The sequence below is a fragment of the Anopheles coluzzii genome, chromosome 2 (assembly GCF_943734685.1).
Source record: "Anopheles coluzzii chromosome 2, AcolN3, whole genome shotgun sequence".
In the NCBI taxonomy this organism is placed as follows: domain Eukaryota; kingdom Metazoa; phylum Arthropoda; class Insecta; order Diptera; family Culicidae; genus Anopheles; species Anopheles coluzzii.
Window position 1 is genome coordinate 109,972,024 of NC_064670.1, and position 17,467 is coordinate 109,989,490.

General features: G+C 43.9%; 1 protein-coding gene across 10 annotated transcripts in view; it reads right to left on the minus strand.

Annotated features, from left to right (window-relative positions):
- The window catches only part of LOC120953181 (axotactin), a 46,129-nt gene that overhangs the window by 12,856 nt on the left and 15,806 nt on the right, over positions 1 to 17,467 (minus strand). For all 10 annotated transcript variants that reach the window (XM_040372913.2, XM_040372916.2, XM_040372911.2 and 7 more), the window contains 5 exons: positions 7,372 to 7,527; positions 7,091 to 7,264; positions 6,557 to 6,800; positions 4,038 to 4,257; positions 2,124 to 2,259 (listed from right to left, as the gene is read on the minus strand). In XM_040372913.2, coding sequence (XP_040228847.2) covers positions 2,124 to 2,259; positions 4,038 to 4,257; positions 6,557 to 6,800; positions 7,091 to 7,264; positions 7,372 to 7,492 — 895 coding nt within the window. In that variant the 5' untranslated portion in view covers positions 7,493 to 7,527. The remainder of the gene's footprint in view (positions 1 to 2,123; positions 2,260 to 4,037; positions 4,258 to 6,556; positions 6,801 to 7,090; positions 7,265 to 7,371; positions 7,528 to 17,467) is intronic.

Genomic DNA, 17,467 nt, shown 5'->3' on the forward strand with positions numbered 1-17,467 from the left:
AACAATTAAATAAGATTGATGAAATTACTTAAAACATCAAATTATTCCAATTATTAATACCAAATCTATTTAGAGCATTCTTTAAGGAATACATCAGGATCTTTCCATTTGAATCGAACTGAACTCTAGAAGGTTCATGCATCTAGATAAAGTTTTGGCTACCGGCAAAGAAACATGACAGGACTAAACTGTCCCCAAAGCTAGCTGGCCCCAGAGGTAGCCTATTATCATGCTATCAACCGGGTGGACAGTTCAGTGTGTTGGCCAAATTCGTGACCGAGTGTGTGATGATTTGAATTAATCGTTGCCAAGCACAATATTGAACAATGTGCCCTCTGCAAGTGTATACGTGTGTGTCTCCATGCGCGCTACGTGCTCGTTGCATTTACGTACCGATGGTACGAGGTCAACTTGATAATTGAATCGCCAGCGGAAGCGGAAGTATGGTTCGCCCGGTAAGCGGGGGGGCAGGAAGTAAACCAAAACAGCGAGGATGTATGTGACCGGTGCGATAGGAACCGTACAGCAGCGTAAGCTCTCTCCCGTTCTCTGTGGGTCTGGTGACGTTTTTATTGGGACAACGGAAGTTTATTCTAATCTCTTGAGAAAGTTTGCCCTGCCCGGCCCCAGATGTTAGCTCTGGCACCACCAGAGAACCAGAGAAAAAGGGTTGAGAAAATTAATTTTAATGGACACATGTGGGGAACAGATCGAAAAGTTGGTCCTGCTGCTGCTGCTGCCGTGGATACTGCTGGTCTGTGGTATTGTATGGTATCGGCACGGAGTGGCGTAGTGTGCGGCCAGAGTGAGGTGAGAAATCGGAAGCCATAAACAATAAGTAACAGTTTTGGCCGCACTAAGACTCGATCTTGCGGTGCCGGAAGGGCGGAAAGACGATTGTCCATAGCGGTGTTCAATCGGTATTGTTTCGGGAACCGGAACATAAATCTTCACTACGCAGGATGAGTAGTGTGCTGTAAAAGAGCAAGGAGCAAGTTTTCTGACCCCACAGAGTGTGTTTAGTTCATTCGCATTTGAATCAATTGTTGTTTGAAGGAGTGGTTTTTCGGCTAGAAGTTGAAGTTTTTGCAAGGGAGTAAAGCTGCATTTACAACTGTTCAATAGGAATCATTTCACTTGAGAAGTATTTGCAGATGTCATTGATGATGAGTAAGTATTTAGTCCATACATAAGTGAAGATTATGACGTACAACTTTAACAGGAGAATGTTACTTGCAAAAAATGATGAAACTGTTAATGAACCGCATCATTTAGTTCTGATTTTAGTAGGTGAAATCGGTAAAACGATATTAAACGTGGTTTTGCAATGCAAAAAGTATACATTTAGGCGTTTTGTGACATTTATACACTTAATTCATTAAAAAATCATGTTTTTAATCAAAAATCCTTAACAAAACAGCACGAATTGGATGAAATTTACAGCAGAATACTGTCTCGTTAAGTGTGCGATAGATAAAAGAAGAAGACAACCCGCAACGCTCAAAACGAAACTTCAATTACGAAATTGCGGTTAATTTTCGTGTCAAGTTCTGCGGAAAAGCTTTGCAATCGTAGCTCGTTCGCTTCCGAACGGCGCCGTTTGACGATCGTTAAAATGTATTCAAAGAAACAGCATGAAGAAATTGCTACACTTGACATGCATTAGCCCATGAAAGACGCTCCTTCTCAGCTCGTTGCAAACGATTACATTACCCACGGAAGCCAATTCATTTGATGCTTTTGAAGCTGAGGACTGTACAGACTATATTTCGAAACGTACTAAGGAAGTCATGTGTGTGTGTGTGTGTTTGTGAAGTAAACAAACTGCTTCTACGAGTTGCAGGCAAATAATCTCTCCCGGCTCTTACGGTTACGTCAAAGCTGGCTTTCCAGCACGGCTCTCGTCTCTGCCAACCGAACAAAAAGAAACCGAAAGCCTTCTCGATGTTCCCTAACGATCGGTTTTGCGGTTTTTGGAGAAATGCTGTCAGAATCATCCAACCCTCGCTCGCCCCCCGCTTGCTGTCTCCCGATTCTAAAGACAGTTCTGATGTGACGCAGCGATTTTCAAGTGACTTTGAAGGAAAGGCGCCGTCATAATGCGCGCCAACGCAACTACTCACCACCGACGAGCACGACCGACATCAGGTTGATGGATACGCCGTAATTGGTTTCGTGATTTAATCCCTTTAGGTACACCTCCTCCTTGTTGTTGTCGACGCGCGCTATCAGTCGAGCGCCGTGCACATCGATGCGTACCTGAAGCAAAGGAGAGATGTGGAAAAAAAATGTATTGTAGCCAGATGGCAAAAGCACTAGACTAATTACGGGAAGGTGCCGGCGGATTGATGCTGATGTTGATTTGATTGAGGTTTTGCGAAAGGGATTTTCAGGGAAACGGGTTCGTTATCATTATGGTGCCATTAGCTAGCCGATCGGCGATTGCTGGGGGAAGCTCTTTTTCGGGTGTGATATTCTCCCTCCCCCCCTCCGATCCATCTCATTTTTTAACCAATGTACAGACAAGCTTGCTAATGACTGTAAGGGTGAGGATGGTGAAAATTTGTAATGATGCTTTAATTGCCACTAATCGATGGTACACCCACATGGGGCATGTCTGTGCGAAATTTGGTAGAAAAAAGCATCTTCTAACGTGCGTTTTGCATACCTTCAGGTGGACTTATGACCGATGGACAGCAGAGCGCCTAAAGTCATGCAATTTGCAGTCAACACAAAAAATACCGCCACCAATTTTGAAACGCTCTCGGAGGCTTTAAGCAGCAAACAAGCATCTTAACAACCCACTCAGACCAAAACAAATCTTAGCAATTGCGAGAAAATAGACACCCACTCTGACGTCATGGGCTATTTTTGTCCATCTTCTTAGAGCTGCCGGCTACGCACACGCATATTGATACGTTGGTCTGCCGTGTCTGCCTTTGCAGCAAGCGTGGATGTTAAAACTGTGTGTTTTTGTGGGTTTTTTTTTCTTCATCACCCAACTCTACACCACATTCAATTCCAGCGCCATTCTTCAATAGCAAACACATAGGGCGCGCGTATCATAAAGCACGCCCTTGTACGCCACCTGTCTCAAGTGAGTCTGCAGGCAAGCGGCTCGTGCGTACGATACTTCCGCCCCAAGCCCGGCTGAAAGAGGGATATATGCGCTCTCTTACCCAGCACACAAACAGGAAAGGATGATGTGCAAGCAAGGCTAGTAAACAGCAAAACAACTTTTACCGTCTGCTTCTGTAGCGTGGTCGATATCATGATGGATGGATGATAGCGGGTGCCTGAAGCTGCACGAAACCCCTCCGTAGCCGACCCATTTGCTATATGTTTGAAGATGAGGTTTTTTTCCTTAATGTTCCTGCAATCTTCAAAGGGTACGTTCTGGGAACATCCCTTGCGATGTTTTGTGTATGTGTGTGTGTGGGGGGTTATATTTTCGAACGGAGTGGTTTTATCAAACAGGAAGATGCTTCAGAGCTGGTGATGTACCTGCCACTAGATCGGAATTTAATTATCACCTTTCCAGTGCCTTTTTTGTGGTTTTGCTGGCATGTAGTTCTTCCTTTCGGCAAAGAAGACCTACCTTCCAAGAACGCAACGTTTATCGTATGTTTCAGTCATATTGTCATAAGAGTGAGTGGGTTGAAAATCAACTCAAGGACCGCGCTCCATGATGGAAGTCTTTTAATGTACTGCCAAATTGACACACTTTCTCATCACTCGCAACGACGGCTCGCAAAAATGCACAGACAAAACACCACATATGGTTCCTACATGCTCAGCACAAGGCACAAATGCAATCAAGCTTTATGGCAAAGTTGGGAGGGGTTAGCAGTACATTCGGATGCTCCTTTCCGGAGGGATGCTGTGTGTATGACTAGCCGGATGATGGGATGATGAAGGAGATGAGCTCAATGATGATGATGATGGAGCAGTTGTGTGATAGCTAGGTACTTATGTGTATATAGTTTTTCCTCTCTCACTTGAACCGTAACCATCGTGTGCTGTGGCTCGCAACTTACCATGACACTGTGCCACTCGTCCCGGTTGAGCCCTTCGCCGACCGTGACGCTGGTCGAGTGGTTCCCGAACACGTGCACCACCTTCAGCTGGCCCTTCTCCACGATCACGTACAGCGCGTACGGATCGAGCTTTACACCGGCGGGCGTCTTGACGTTGTGATACACGAGCAGCCCGTGCGGCAGCCGCGTCCGAAACTGGAACGAGATCTCCCGGCACAGCCTGGCGGGTACGAAAAAAAAAAACGGGGAAGGAATGGGGCAAAAATTAATTAAGCACACCATAAGCGAGCAACTCATCGCTGAGGGGATGAGTTTCTGGGGCCAGCCGCCGTTGAACGGAACGGATCTACTGCTCCCCTGTCTACTGAGGCTCTTTGTGTTATTTGATCGGCACTGTATGTGTGTTTGTGCTTTTTTTGGGTGTTTGCCTTGGTTCTTGATAGCACGGTGATTGAGGGAGTGAGTATGCTTAACCAGGAACGACCAGGTGCATGGATCAAGTAGATGGTTGTACTGAGCGAAGGCTTGTAGCGTTTAGTGCGAAAAAAAGAAGGACCTGAAGGGTGTTGAGCCTTGTTTTTTTTGTACCTGACACTGCATGAGCTTCAATTTAGAGTGAAAAATTTACATACGCGTAACAGGTGGGTTTTTGGAACTTTTGGATCGATATATCAATGAGATGAAAAGAGTAGCGCACCAGACGCTTGAATGTTACGTTGGGACATGGGAATGATTTTACTGTGTGTGTGCTCTTTAATCCAGGGAGGCGTTGGATAGACGAGATGAACGACAGCTAACCGAAGGTTGATTGGTTTATGGTGTTGAGGTTAAGGATGGGTTGGGGATGTGATTAAACGGAGAGAGTTCTTTTGAGCTCATCAGATATTTTGCTTTTGCTTTTCTAATGGAGCATTTGTTTCGCATCATTAATCCTACTGTTGTAAAAGCGCCTGAAGCTATGCAATTTGGTAATATTAGCATCATTTATAATATTTTTTCAAATACGATTTTATACGGCAAATATAACTAGTAAATAATTACAAACAATTCACCCATCAGCCTTCATCAACACATATTAAATGTACAAAAATGTAGTCCTGAGCCAATCAAAGGGACATTTTGGACTGTTTATGATTGAAATGCGCCAAAATATAGGCAATTTAATTTACACCTTAAATAAGCCATAATACAACAGCAGCACCATCTTGAGGCAACAAAGCAACTACTGCACACTTAACAGTAGCGCCATCTACGTGCTTAGTCATGGGAATCATGGGGTCAAAGGGTGTTATATTAGCTAATAATTGGAAAGCATTTGTATATTAACGGAAAGAGGGGAAAATGAATTAAGCCATCGGACAAACCTAAAATGTAAGCATCGCTAGCGGAGCATTGCGCTGCTTGGTCAGTATCCCCAGAAAATATATGGAATTTAGTTAACAGCACAGATTTTGGAGCTTGAATTTATTTCTACACCTTCATATCACCTTGCTAGCAAATCTTGCATAGAGTCCTTGGCGGGTAGTTCTTGCTTGACACTTGTTAGCGCTCTCCGGTGAATATGGTAACTGTGCTGATATTTGCTCCCATAGAAAATTCGAGTCGCAAGTTTTAATTATCTAGTGTGGGGTGCAATCCTACACATGGACCTTGTTTTCAATTTTTTTTAAGCGCCTAAAGCTATGCTAACTTTTCTTTTTAACTGTGCTACATATTGAAAACAAATGCTGCCTACATATCATTTATAAAATGTAAACGCAATATAGTTAGAAAGTAAAACAACATATTGCGCTCCAACAGATGCTAAGTAAATATCATTGAGAAACTTATGTAGGTAAACTTCTCATCATCTTAAAGAGTTAAAGCTTAAACCTTAACAAACTCCTTTTCGGAAGCAAATTGCATACATTTAGGCGTTTGGTAATAACAACAAGTTATTTCTAGATTTGAATGCGTTTTATGCAAAGATAACCTGCTATGTGTGTATTTCTTTTGTTGTTACATAGCGTAAATACATATATTTTAATGTTTGTTTCTAAACTCTTTTTATTGAAAATTATAAAATTATTTTCTTATTAAAGCTACTTCAAAAACATTGCTAAAAATCACAATAAAGCATATCTTCAGGCGCTTGGCAAGCCCGTCAGTGTTAATCGCTGCGTATACCAGTTGAAGCAAACAAACGTGGTACATAGGAAATGTTTGCCAACTGCTTTCGTACCTAAAAACAAATTGCTGATCCTGTTCCATTTGATCAAGACAGCTGCTATTTTTACACTTGTACCATATACCCGACCAATATTGCACTCCGTTTTTTCCTTCCATTTGCTATCAAAACTTCTCCGCAACCGTAGGCAGAGAGTGGCCAAATAATGAAATAGTTGTGTCTTTCGATTTTACCAAAGGGGCTTACCCACCACTCAATAAAGTAATTCGCTCCGCCCATGAGGCAACTTTGCTGCATCCGAGGGCCGAGCGCCCGGAGGCGCTAATACCGTCGGCGTCGGCTTAGTATTTACCTGAGCTGAAACGTCTGGATCGTTTCACCGTCCATCTGGATGAAGGTGTTGTTTTTGGCAAACATGAACGTTTTCTCGTAGCCCGTCTCCTTGAACGTCAGCTCGGACCCCCGGAGCTCGTCCGGCACGGGGGCGAGCGTGCTGCTGGACGAGTGCAGCGACCATGCCTCCTGCGTCTGGGTGCGGACGCTCGTCGAGGACGGATCGACCGTGGTCGTTAGCGGGACGGGCGGTTGGGGCGTCTCTGTTGGAGTGACGGGCGGGGGATGGGAGAACAAGAAAGGAAACACGGATTAGAATCATCTGACCGGTTCGATCCCTCGGCTCGGCAGGGCGTATGGTGAAATACGGTTTGGGTTTTAGTATTATCGTTCCGCTGCCGTTTCGTTTGTTTGGCTTATCATTTTAGCTGCAATTGTGGTGAAAGTATGCTTTGAAGTTAGCAGCTACGGTGGGAGAATACGGATGATGCATACTGTCAGGGCCCAGCGCAGCGCAGCTGGTCTCTAATCCCTGGCACCGGGTTTGACTCACGTGTTTCATTAGCACACTGCTGCATGCACTGCTCGTACGTTTCGAAATTGTTCTGCAGATTGCCACCGCAGCCGCCCCAGATGAACTGCGTACAGTTGTTGATCGTCTGCTCGAACCGGTACCGATAGTCGAACGTTTGGCACTGACCCGGCTCACCCGGTCCGGTACATTTGGCTGTGAGAGAAAGAAACGAAGGAAGTGAAAAGAAAATATATCATCTTCAGGCTTCCGGACGGTAAGCGTCGTTCGTTTTTGCACACGGACAACACACACACACTTACGGTAGACTATTTCCTTCGGTGGCTCGGCGTTGGTCGGTATGGCAAGGACACACCGGTCGTACGGGATCGGGGCGAGCGTGAGGCAAAGTGTAAGCAATACTGATGCGGCATGATAGGTCATTATTTTACCGGGGCAAGCTGTTGATGCTGCTGTTGCTGTGTGGTGGAGGGAGAGGGTGGATGGAAAAACAGAAAACCCCGTTAGCGTGGGAAAAACGACCTCGAGAATGAGCGAACGGATCGAAAGTGGCAAAGAGAGACCCGTACGGGATACAAATTATGGTTATGGTTGAGGGGGGAGTTTTGGGCTTTTCAGGGAGGGTGCCGGCAAAGTAATGGCCAGCACAAAGGTGAGCTGCGGTAGTGCGAATGTCTGTGTAAGATTATCACAGCCACACCTGTGTGTATGGTGCTTCTTGTAGGCAACTGTAATGGCGTAAAAACCGTGTGATTCCGTTTTTCAAAAGGCTTCACAAAGGTATGCGTGTGTGTTTTAGGTACTGAAATAAGCTTCACAGTGGCACAATTAAGTTTTGGTTTATTCATATCACTTATTACCCATTAATGATTTCAAATATTCATAACTAATTTTACATAATGGTCAAAATACAAGCAAATAGCTCAAATTGACATTGAAATCATTGTAAACCGTTAATTTAAATGATTTAAATATGTTTTAAAAACCTCGGCAATGCTTTACCAGAAATAATTTGTAACAACAAGATATTACAATGAAAAAAAAAAACTTAATTGTAAGGCTTTGGCAAAGAAACATTTTTCCAGTGGGTTCTACTTTAATGTCATCAACAAGGCCAACAAAAGTCTTGGTTATATTTGTCGCATGTCCACTGAAATTCGTGATCCTTTTTGTCTTAAGTCCCTTTATTGTTGTTGGGTTCGTTCCGTACTAGAATATGCCAGTGTCATCTGGTCTCCTGTCCAACTATCTCTGCTCCAAAGGATTGAGAGGATCCAGAGACGTTTTACAAGGATCGTATTTCGTAGGTCGCTGGGTCATCACTCTATTCCGCTTCCTTCGTATGACGATAGATGCACTCTATTAGGCCTTGCCAAGTTGGAGCACCGCCTCTCGGTCGCCTCTTTCGTCGCTGGCATATTGCTCAATACGATTGATACTCCTTCACTTCTGTCGCTCTCATTTGTATGCACCTTGTCGCACCTTACGTTATCATTTTCGTCTCCAGTTACCTATATGTCGTACACGTTTTGCTCGCAATGAGCCTTTTGTAAGAGCTATGTCGTCGTGTTTTAATAGTACTTCTGATCTGTTCGATTTCAACATATCCTATCCTGTCTACCGATCCCGTCTTCGCTCCTTTTCCGTACCATAAACTCCTTCCAACTCCTTCGTGAATAATCGTCCTTCGTGAAATAATAGTCAGTAAGCACTATTGCTGTAACCCAACGTGGCCGAGCAATTAATAAAATAAAATAAATAAATAAATAAAAATAAATAATAATTAACTGATAGTGGTATCGGAATTGGACAATTGTTTCAAGCTTTTTGTAGTTTTAAAAAATAATTGGAAAACGCAAGAATATTCGTCATATGTATTAAAAAAAGTAATAAAAATAGTCGGTACTGCACTTCCCCAACCGAATTACTAAATATTAGTGTATACTCTCCTCTCAAATATCAAATAAGCATAAATATTTTGTACAAAACAGACATTTCTGCTTTGAAAGGTTTCTGTTTAACTTTCATAGAAATATTTAGGACAAACTACTTGAATACTAAATAAGCTCGGCGAATACCTCCGAGATACAACTCCGCACGAGTTACGTAGATTCGTAGATACGACGATCTTGATTTTAGTAGTTTAAAGCTGTCATTCAGAAGAAATTGATGAATTTGTTTTAAATTTCTCACTGATAACCGTTACATACAAATGTATTTATGTTTAACTGAAAATTAGTAAAATAATCATAAATATTTTTGCTGAAAAAATCAATCACTTTGTTATTTTACAATGCTTTTAATTGGCGAAAACTCCAGCAAGGAACATTGTAATCGACGTCTAGAAGCGCTTTGAAAAATATGCTTCATCAACATAATTATCCTTGTCAATCGCTTCTCCCCAACAGCGGGCTCAAAAAGGTATTGATTTTTCTATCACCTACTTTACCGGCTGTATTCCATTAAATTAAAATCCCCGATAGAATAGTGCGTGCTGCCATCGGTTTTCGCACGCTCCGCACATGTGCCGCCGGCCGGCAAGCACTTTGATCGTGAGCGTATAATTTCCACACTCAAATTGGCTAATTTACTATCACTCCGCTGATACTGCACGAACGCGGCGAAAGCAAAGAATCACGCATGGTCTAAAAATATCTATAATGTGGATCATTTTTTTTTTCCTGCCAGCGGCCAAAAGCCGGCGTGCATCGCGCTTGATGGAGGCGCCCAGTACTCGACGGTGCGAAAGGAGCCAGGAATGTCATGCTAATGTTTCCATAATTTGCTCACCATCACCACGGTGATGGGACATTTTCTTCGCTGATACAGAGTACTTGCTTACACACACACACACCCACGCTGGTGTGTAGCGGGTTTTTGGGTCGGTCGGAAAGCATGAGCATCACGGTCTGGGGTTTGGGTTTGCGCGACTGCTGTGGGAGAGAGAAAATCTCATAAATCTTCCCTTACCCTACGCCTGCCAAGGACGAAAGCGCCACGCCACGCCACTTCAGTTATTAGGTAAGCTCATTACTTTCGACTAAGTGTTGGAGTGGGTGCACGTGGGTGTGTGTGTGTGTGTTGGAAAAAGATTAAAGAGGATAAGCGTGACGTGCCGAACCGAACGCCGAACCATATCACGCACAGGATTTACCGCGCGCAATGGGTAGGCAAGGTGAACCGGGGCAACAAGGGAACACGAGCCCGCTGAAACCGGTGCAATTGTTTTCGCCTTGTTCTGGGAATCAATTCCCGGGATGCTGGTAATGAATTGCCGCATTTGCTTTGTTTACTTGCGTCTCGTCTCTTTGTGTTGGCGAGGCATGGTGTCGGCGAAAATGGGGAATAATTTACACCGTAGCTTTTTCGATCTAATATTTAACGGCAAGCGAAACGGTGGCCACGGATCAGGGATGTATTATTTATAATACAACAAGACGATAAATTAACACACTCACGCTTGGCTTAGGTTCGTGACGGCGTAGACTGGTTTTTTTATCTACAGGAAAAGGAAATGTTAAAAAAAAAACAAACAACGATACTGGTGGAAAATAGCAGCGTTGACCTACATTGTCGTGAGATTTATTTCTTGCTTGACGAAAAGTTGTTTGTAAGATTTATCCAAGCAATAACTTTTTCGCCGAAACGTTGCACAACTCCCGCTAATATTTGTTTGGAATTGACTTTTATCGTCCACTTTATTTCACGCTCAGAACACCCTAAAAGCAAAACTTTACAAAAAGTGGCGCCAGCTCCCGTAAACCTGCATTCACCCGTGTTTGTCAACAGCATAACAGCAAGCTTTGCTGTAAAAGATTATAAAATAAGCACCCCTTCCGGTGGTGGGACAATTGCAAAAAAATTCTCAGAAAAAAACAGGCGGCAAATAGCGAGCGCCCGTGACGCAGCTGTCCCGCAAAGCAAGCCAAGTTCCGCGGAAAGTTTCATCCTGCACAACCTGTTTGAATCGGCGGGCGGTAATTAGCGGGCATCGGTCGAGCGGCATTTTAGTTTACTTTCGTTGCGCTTGTTTGTTTGTTTGATGCACAAACAACGGCCACGAGCGGTGCCAGTGCGGCGAGGCGTGCGGATGGTGTCATTAATGAGCACGGTTTTTACGATGCCGTAATACTGCGGTGCGCTGCCCCGGCTAACGACTGCGGTGTACGCGCGGACGACGCTGTACGTGTAAAATGTGTTGCGGGGGGGGCGATAAGATAAGGAACGGGGTCAGGTCTGCCGGTGGACCTGTGAATCGGCTTACCGACCTGTGCCAGTGCGACTTTTCATCTCGGCTGTAGAACGTTTTGGTTGGGTAGTTTTGTTGTATTTTTTTGCAGTTCGAAAGAGCTTAAAGCAGCTTTTTGACATCGTTATTGAGTTAATTGTTTTATTTAAAAATAAAAAAACAAAAAATGTAATTCTACTTCTGGGCCATTCGCTTTGTTGCCATGTTAAGAGATGTGTGCCCTTTATGGGTTAGAAACTCAAAAGAAACCGAGCTCCAATAAACAGAGCCGACGAGACGCTAACCAATTTGGGGTAAACCAAACATGGATTATCCATAAATTACGAAACACAAAAATATGCGAGTTTTGACTTCCCAAGTGACATTTGCTCGAAATTGTTTTCCCATACCTGCTCGGTTAGTGCTCGACACGCTTGAAATTGTTGATTTGTGTGTAATCAAGCGTGTTGAAAGCGCCAAGATTTGGTGTGTTCGTAAATTAGACGTTTACTCTATCGATGGACGACGCCGTCGAGCTCATTTTTCATTCATAGCTATGGTTTTTAGATGAAAAACAAAAGATAATTTTGTGTGACGTTATTCTATAAAAATGGGTATTATTAAAGTATAAAATGGAAACATGACCAACTATAACGATAGGAAATATCATTTCCGAGCGAATCTAGAAGAAAGTAACAAAAAAGCCGCATCATAGTTGATTTTAAAGGACTTTTTTCTGAATTCCCTTAAACTGGTGCAGTTTAAGGGAAGTTTAAGGCTCCAGTTTAAGGGGAAATTGCTCGAATTTCCGATAATTCATGCTCGAAAATGTCAATTGGGTTCCTTCTTGCCCTTACCTCTCACAAACCTCGATAAAAGTTATTTTCCAAGGGGTGTTTTCGTGTTATTACTGTTCCATTGTGCGAATGATCATCTAATAGAAAACAATAGTTGATGGTCCGTCCGAACGTCCTGATATTTAAATAGTCAAAAACTTTAAATTGTACAAAAGAGCATTGCAAATCACTTCCGAAAACAATGTAACCACTGCTGCTCGGCACATAAAAATGCACATCTTTGGCATTCCGAGCAAATGTTGAGCTGTCTTTCTCTTTCACTCTCATCTCATTCTCGGAACGCAGCGGAAAAAGACAGAATCGTACGTGAATTATTATATTACGACTAATGTCCGCCGGACAGCGCTGTGTAAGTGATACATTAGATCCCAACGCAAGTCAGACTTCCGTCGGGCTACCGACTGACGTGCTCCTGTCTGGCCTGGTGAAGTGTGCCATCGTCCACAGCCGGTGGTTTCAAACAAAACACCGGGAAAGCACACACACATACAGAGATGAACTTCCCTCAAAGGTTGTGTGGCGTTGTTTGCTTCCCCCACCCGTATGGTTGCAAACAGCAGCAGCAGTGCAACGCCACGCCGTTCGCTGTGTTGTTGCCGGTCAGTCAGTTTGTCAGCTCCGGGATGGCAGGAATTTCAGCATGGACGGCACGTCCGGGCTTGACCACACGACGTTCCCGGGCATGGGTTCATAGTTTCTCTTAGTTCTTTGTGTGTGCTGGGGTTGCATTTTTTTGCCTGCACTCCTACCCCCCCTTCCGGCACAGCGAAAAACGTCAACTGTCCATCTGCAAAGGGGTAGCATATTTCAAAAGCTCTTTGGACACGGTTGCCGTGCCTTTATGGCCTGCTGAGGGATGGGGGTAGAGATTTTTACTCACAAAAGCTAACGGTACGGCCAGGTCCAGCTTCCGGGTGGGATGAGACACCCCAAACGCACGTTGTAGCCGTTAAAGGTAATGCTGGGGGATAATTCTATATTTTCTGCTCTTGAAAGTGCATTCACCAACAAAGCAAAGGCAGGGGCTGCTTGTGTCGGAGCGTGATAGTCACTCCAAAGGTTTCAGGTCGGTGGTGAAATATGGTAGCATTCAGGCGACCACCATTGTACTTGTATTCTTTACATATTTATTCCGCATTGCGTCGACCAGTGTATGGCAAGCGTCACTAAATTCTTCTTGCAAATGACTTTAGACAGCCTCAGCTTCCTGGTGTTCTGGCATTGGAATAAGGCAGACAGTCGATTGACCGGTGCAGGTCGTTCGAGACACAGGGAACATCCGAACTGACACGACGTCCTCGTGTCTTCTTGTTGGTTTGCTGGCACGGAAAGAGCATAAGGACTTCTCTCATGACACTGCACACCCAGAACTGGGCAGAACCTCATGATGATGAGGATGATGATGAGATTATGTCTTCCCTAGTTTGAGAACCTTGCCAGTTGGCGGGAAGGAAAATTAAATAGAAATGCATGCATGCGAAGTGCCGGTTTCGTCGTCGGTTTCGTTGACACGAGTTGATCATAATATCGTGTCCGGACCGGACGGGACCGGTGTATCAATGGGGACACATTTTGCATCAATCGGCAAACCCGTTAATGCACCCCCCAGGGGGGGGGGGGGAGTCTGGAGTGTTGTGTATCGTTTTCAGTGCCCGGGAACATCCAATCATAGCCCGCACTTTCGTCTTTTGAAGCATGAAATGGCCGGCATTTGATAGTTCGTATATTTACACTCCAGCGAGCGACAAATCAAACTCGAGTGGCCAAGTCGCCAAGTCTGCACAGCTTTATGGACGCTTGTTCGGTGTCATTGCGATGAGTTGTACTGGGTGGATTGCTACAGTATATGTATACTGTTTTGGGGTACGTAACTACGCAACAGATTGAGCCCGTTAATTCCGAGCGAGCTTTCCACTCGAGAAGTTGTCATGTTGTAGTTTTGAATGTGAAATTCTATTGCTTAAGGGGAATTAGTTCTAAAGTTATTTGCTTAGCTCTGTTGCCTCTGTGATACGCTTAAGCAATTCCATATTTAGACGTTTAGTTTTGCTTTATTCCTTTGTTAGCAACAAGACGCAGTTTGAAGTGATTGAATTGGCCGTGCAAAATGCAGATACAGGTTGTCAAGATTATCTCATAATCACAATGAAACTAGTATTGGGGCCCTTTCCGTTTTAAGTTCGTAGGCTGAAATTTCAGCCTGTCAGCTATTTGCATTGTATAGCAGTTTTCGAGCAGCTATCTAAGTAAGTATAATTTACAGGTGTGCTTATCCCAAGGTGTATGAATTTAGAAGGCTAATTTTTATCGCTTCTGTTTCTGAATGAAGATTTCAAGAGTGTTTTGAGTATTCGTCAAGCCTCCAGAAAGCTTGTTTGAGCAAAAGCTTTCACCTGTCCTGTCAAAAAGTGATTTTCATATTTGGTTATAAAAACATGCTATGAGACCACCTGGACTACATACACTTTGATTCTAGATTCCACCTCCTGATCTCTTTAATGCACCTTGGGGTGAATGTAAACAACACCCTGTTTTGCCATTTTTTCAAGCAGGTACTCGAATCTGATTCTAGCTTTGAGGCTAGAATAATCTAGACTGAAAATTGCAGGCTTGTTTTATGTGTGGTTTTGTATAAAGAGTGTTTACATGATTTCAGCCTCCAACTGTCAAACTCCATACAAAAAGCTGACTAGAATCGTGAAGGGCCCCATTATTAAGCTCTCTATGCATCACAAAGTACGTGGTAGGCCACACAATATTTTATATCGTCTGGGTAATTTCTTCCATTGCAACATGTTTGACTATATGTTCAGTATTATGTTGGTAGTTAATCAAGCATTGAAGCATTAAAAGATGAAAAGGAGAAGTTTATTCGTTCGTAAGGATGAACCCTAATAGTAAGGATTTAAACTGTGCAACAACCCAGTCTACCAAGTCATTCTTTGGCCAAACATAACCACATATGGCGTGTACATCAAGGGTAAGCGGACTGTCTTGTTGCATGAGTTGTAAGATCGCAAAGAAATAATATTTAATGACCTTGGCAGAGCTGTTGGAGCTAAAATCCAAATTACTAATTCCAGGAGTGCAACATACTATTTTCAGCAACTTTCAACGTAATTGCTAATATCCTACAATAACAAACGAATGAACGATATAACCAAGTTGCAGTGATTTATTTCCACAACCCTCATTACCAAGAAAAAGATAGCAGAAGGAAGTAACAACAATTGAACAAATGCAAAAAATTTAATTGTATTTGATGAGTAATAACATTACAACATTGTTTGAATATGTTTATAATTTTATAAAAGTTTCAAATCCGGTGGAAATAGCAATGAAATCCTTCAAAAAACGACTATACTCTAGCAGCAGTCAAGTTTGTACGTGTCCACGTGACGCATGGTAGCTTGATTTAATCCCCTACGCGATCAGGTTCGTCCCAAGCAAGCTAAAACTGTCTAATTAGAAACACTCGCAAACCATCCAGCGTGGGCATTAGTCATTTGCTGGTAAGCTTCCAGCAGCTTGAGCTTACTCGCATTTTTGTCGTACATGTAACTGACATTGAATGGAACGGAACCGCGCCAGTAAGCGTATTCCGTCAGCCGGTGCTTGATATTTGACCGAACCTCTCTCTCCTACAGCAACAAAAAAACAATCCTCAGAAATCAAACTTCTTGTTCAGTTTGGTGAGCGCGAAAAAGCACACATTCGATAAACCCATCACGTACAGCGTCGAACAGCGAAGAACAATGCCAAGCCCGTGCGCTTGCATTGTATTTCTATTTATCTCTCCGCTCGACTGACGTGCCCGATGCCGAGGTCCGTGAAAGCGAGCGCATTAATTGACTGAAAGCCACGTGGTCTGCCATTCCAAAAGGGGCGAAGGGATGGGTAAAATGCTCCATCTCCCTGACTCGCACGGTACGATAGCAGCACGGTACGGCACTGTTCTGTGGACGATCGTCGCCGGGGCCCAACTTTGACAGCTTTATTTTTTGCTTCCTCCCCGCCGTGCACTCGTGCATTCCAACTGCCGTCCGAAGGCTCCGTGCTTGCGGGCGTCAGTGTCGGGCCGGCTCTCGAGTCGATTACGACAATTCCACACAATCAAACAACAAGTGCGTGCTTTGTTTCCGTGCGATCGTGGCTCGTGGGAGGGATGGGAATGGGCGACCAAATCTGGACAAACATACCAGCATCTTCTGCAGAGTTTGGACATGCCGAAATCTTCCCTCGACTGCTCCCTCGCTTTGTGATGCCACTTTTGGGTACGTTTCTTTGGCATGTGTTGCCTGCTCACTTGTTGGTTGTTTTATGCTGTCTTTTTTTTTGCCCTCAGTTTGAAATCCATCCCTTTTGCCCATTCGGAAGATAAATCAGTTTCAGCCTGTCCGAGGTCGGGGTCTTGTTGGGTATGCGCTCGTGCTCAATCCCGTGCTCAATCCCCCGTTACCTTCTCTTGGATGACTTCAACATCGAGCTTGCCAGACGGGCACACGAGACTTGGCTGGTCAAAAAGATAAATATTTGTAATTGATTTATTCCCTCCAATCGGTTGCGAGGGTTTGGGCTTCTTTTGGCTTCCGCTGTACGGCTTTGGGAACGAAAAAGCACGCCCAACGGTGGAGTAGTCCCTTTGGCCCGGACGGCAATGATGAATTTCAGGGAGCTTGATCTTTTCGGTTTCGCTTTTTTAGAAGATGGTTTTCAACAAAAATTCTATCGTTTACGAAATTTTTCAACGTGCCTGCGTATCATCCCGCGCTCTTCTCGCCGCGTCTCACGGCGCAAAGCAAAAGAAGACGTTCCCTGCGTGACCTGTTCGGCAAGAATGTTACCGTTTTGGGGGAGTGAAAAATACATCAACCATTCCCGTACCAGCTGGTGCGTAAAAGTGGAAACTTTTCACAAACCGTTTGCCCGAACGTGATCGCAATAAATAGGGACGGCAGTTTGACAGAGAGGGGGACAGAACGCGCGTGCGAAAGCTACTACTTTTTTAATCCTGCACAAGACAGAATTGATGGAAAAGGTTCATTTCTTTGGCTGGTTTTTGATGCTGGGAAATGGATTGTTTTTGGCCTTGAATTTTCGGTTGCTCTGCACTGGGTGGAGCTAGTTGGTTTTATGCTTAGAGGAAATAAGGTAAGGCATTGTTTTATACCTCCGGTTATAGTGAAAATGAGAAAATATATTCTGAATGTTGTACAACATGCTGTTATCTTTTTTATAATAAAATAGGGCTTTGGGATATTATAGTAAGTCGAAGTCCATGATTACTGATCAATTGGTGCCTTAATAATTCTT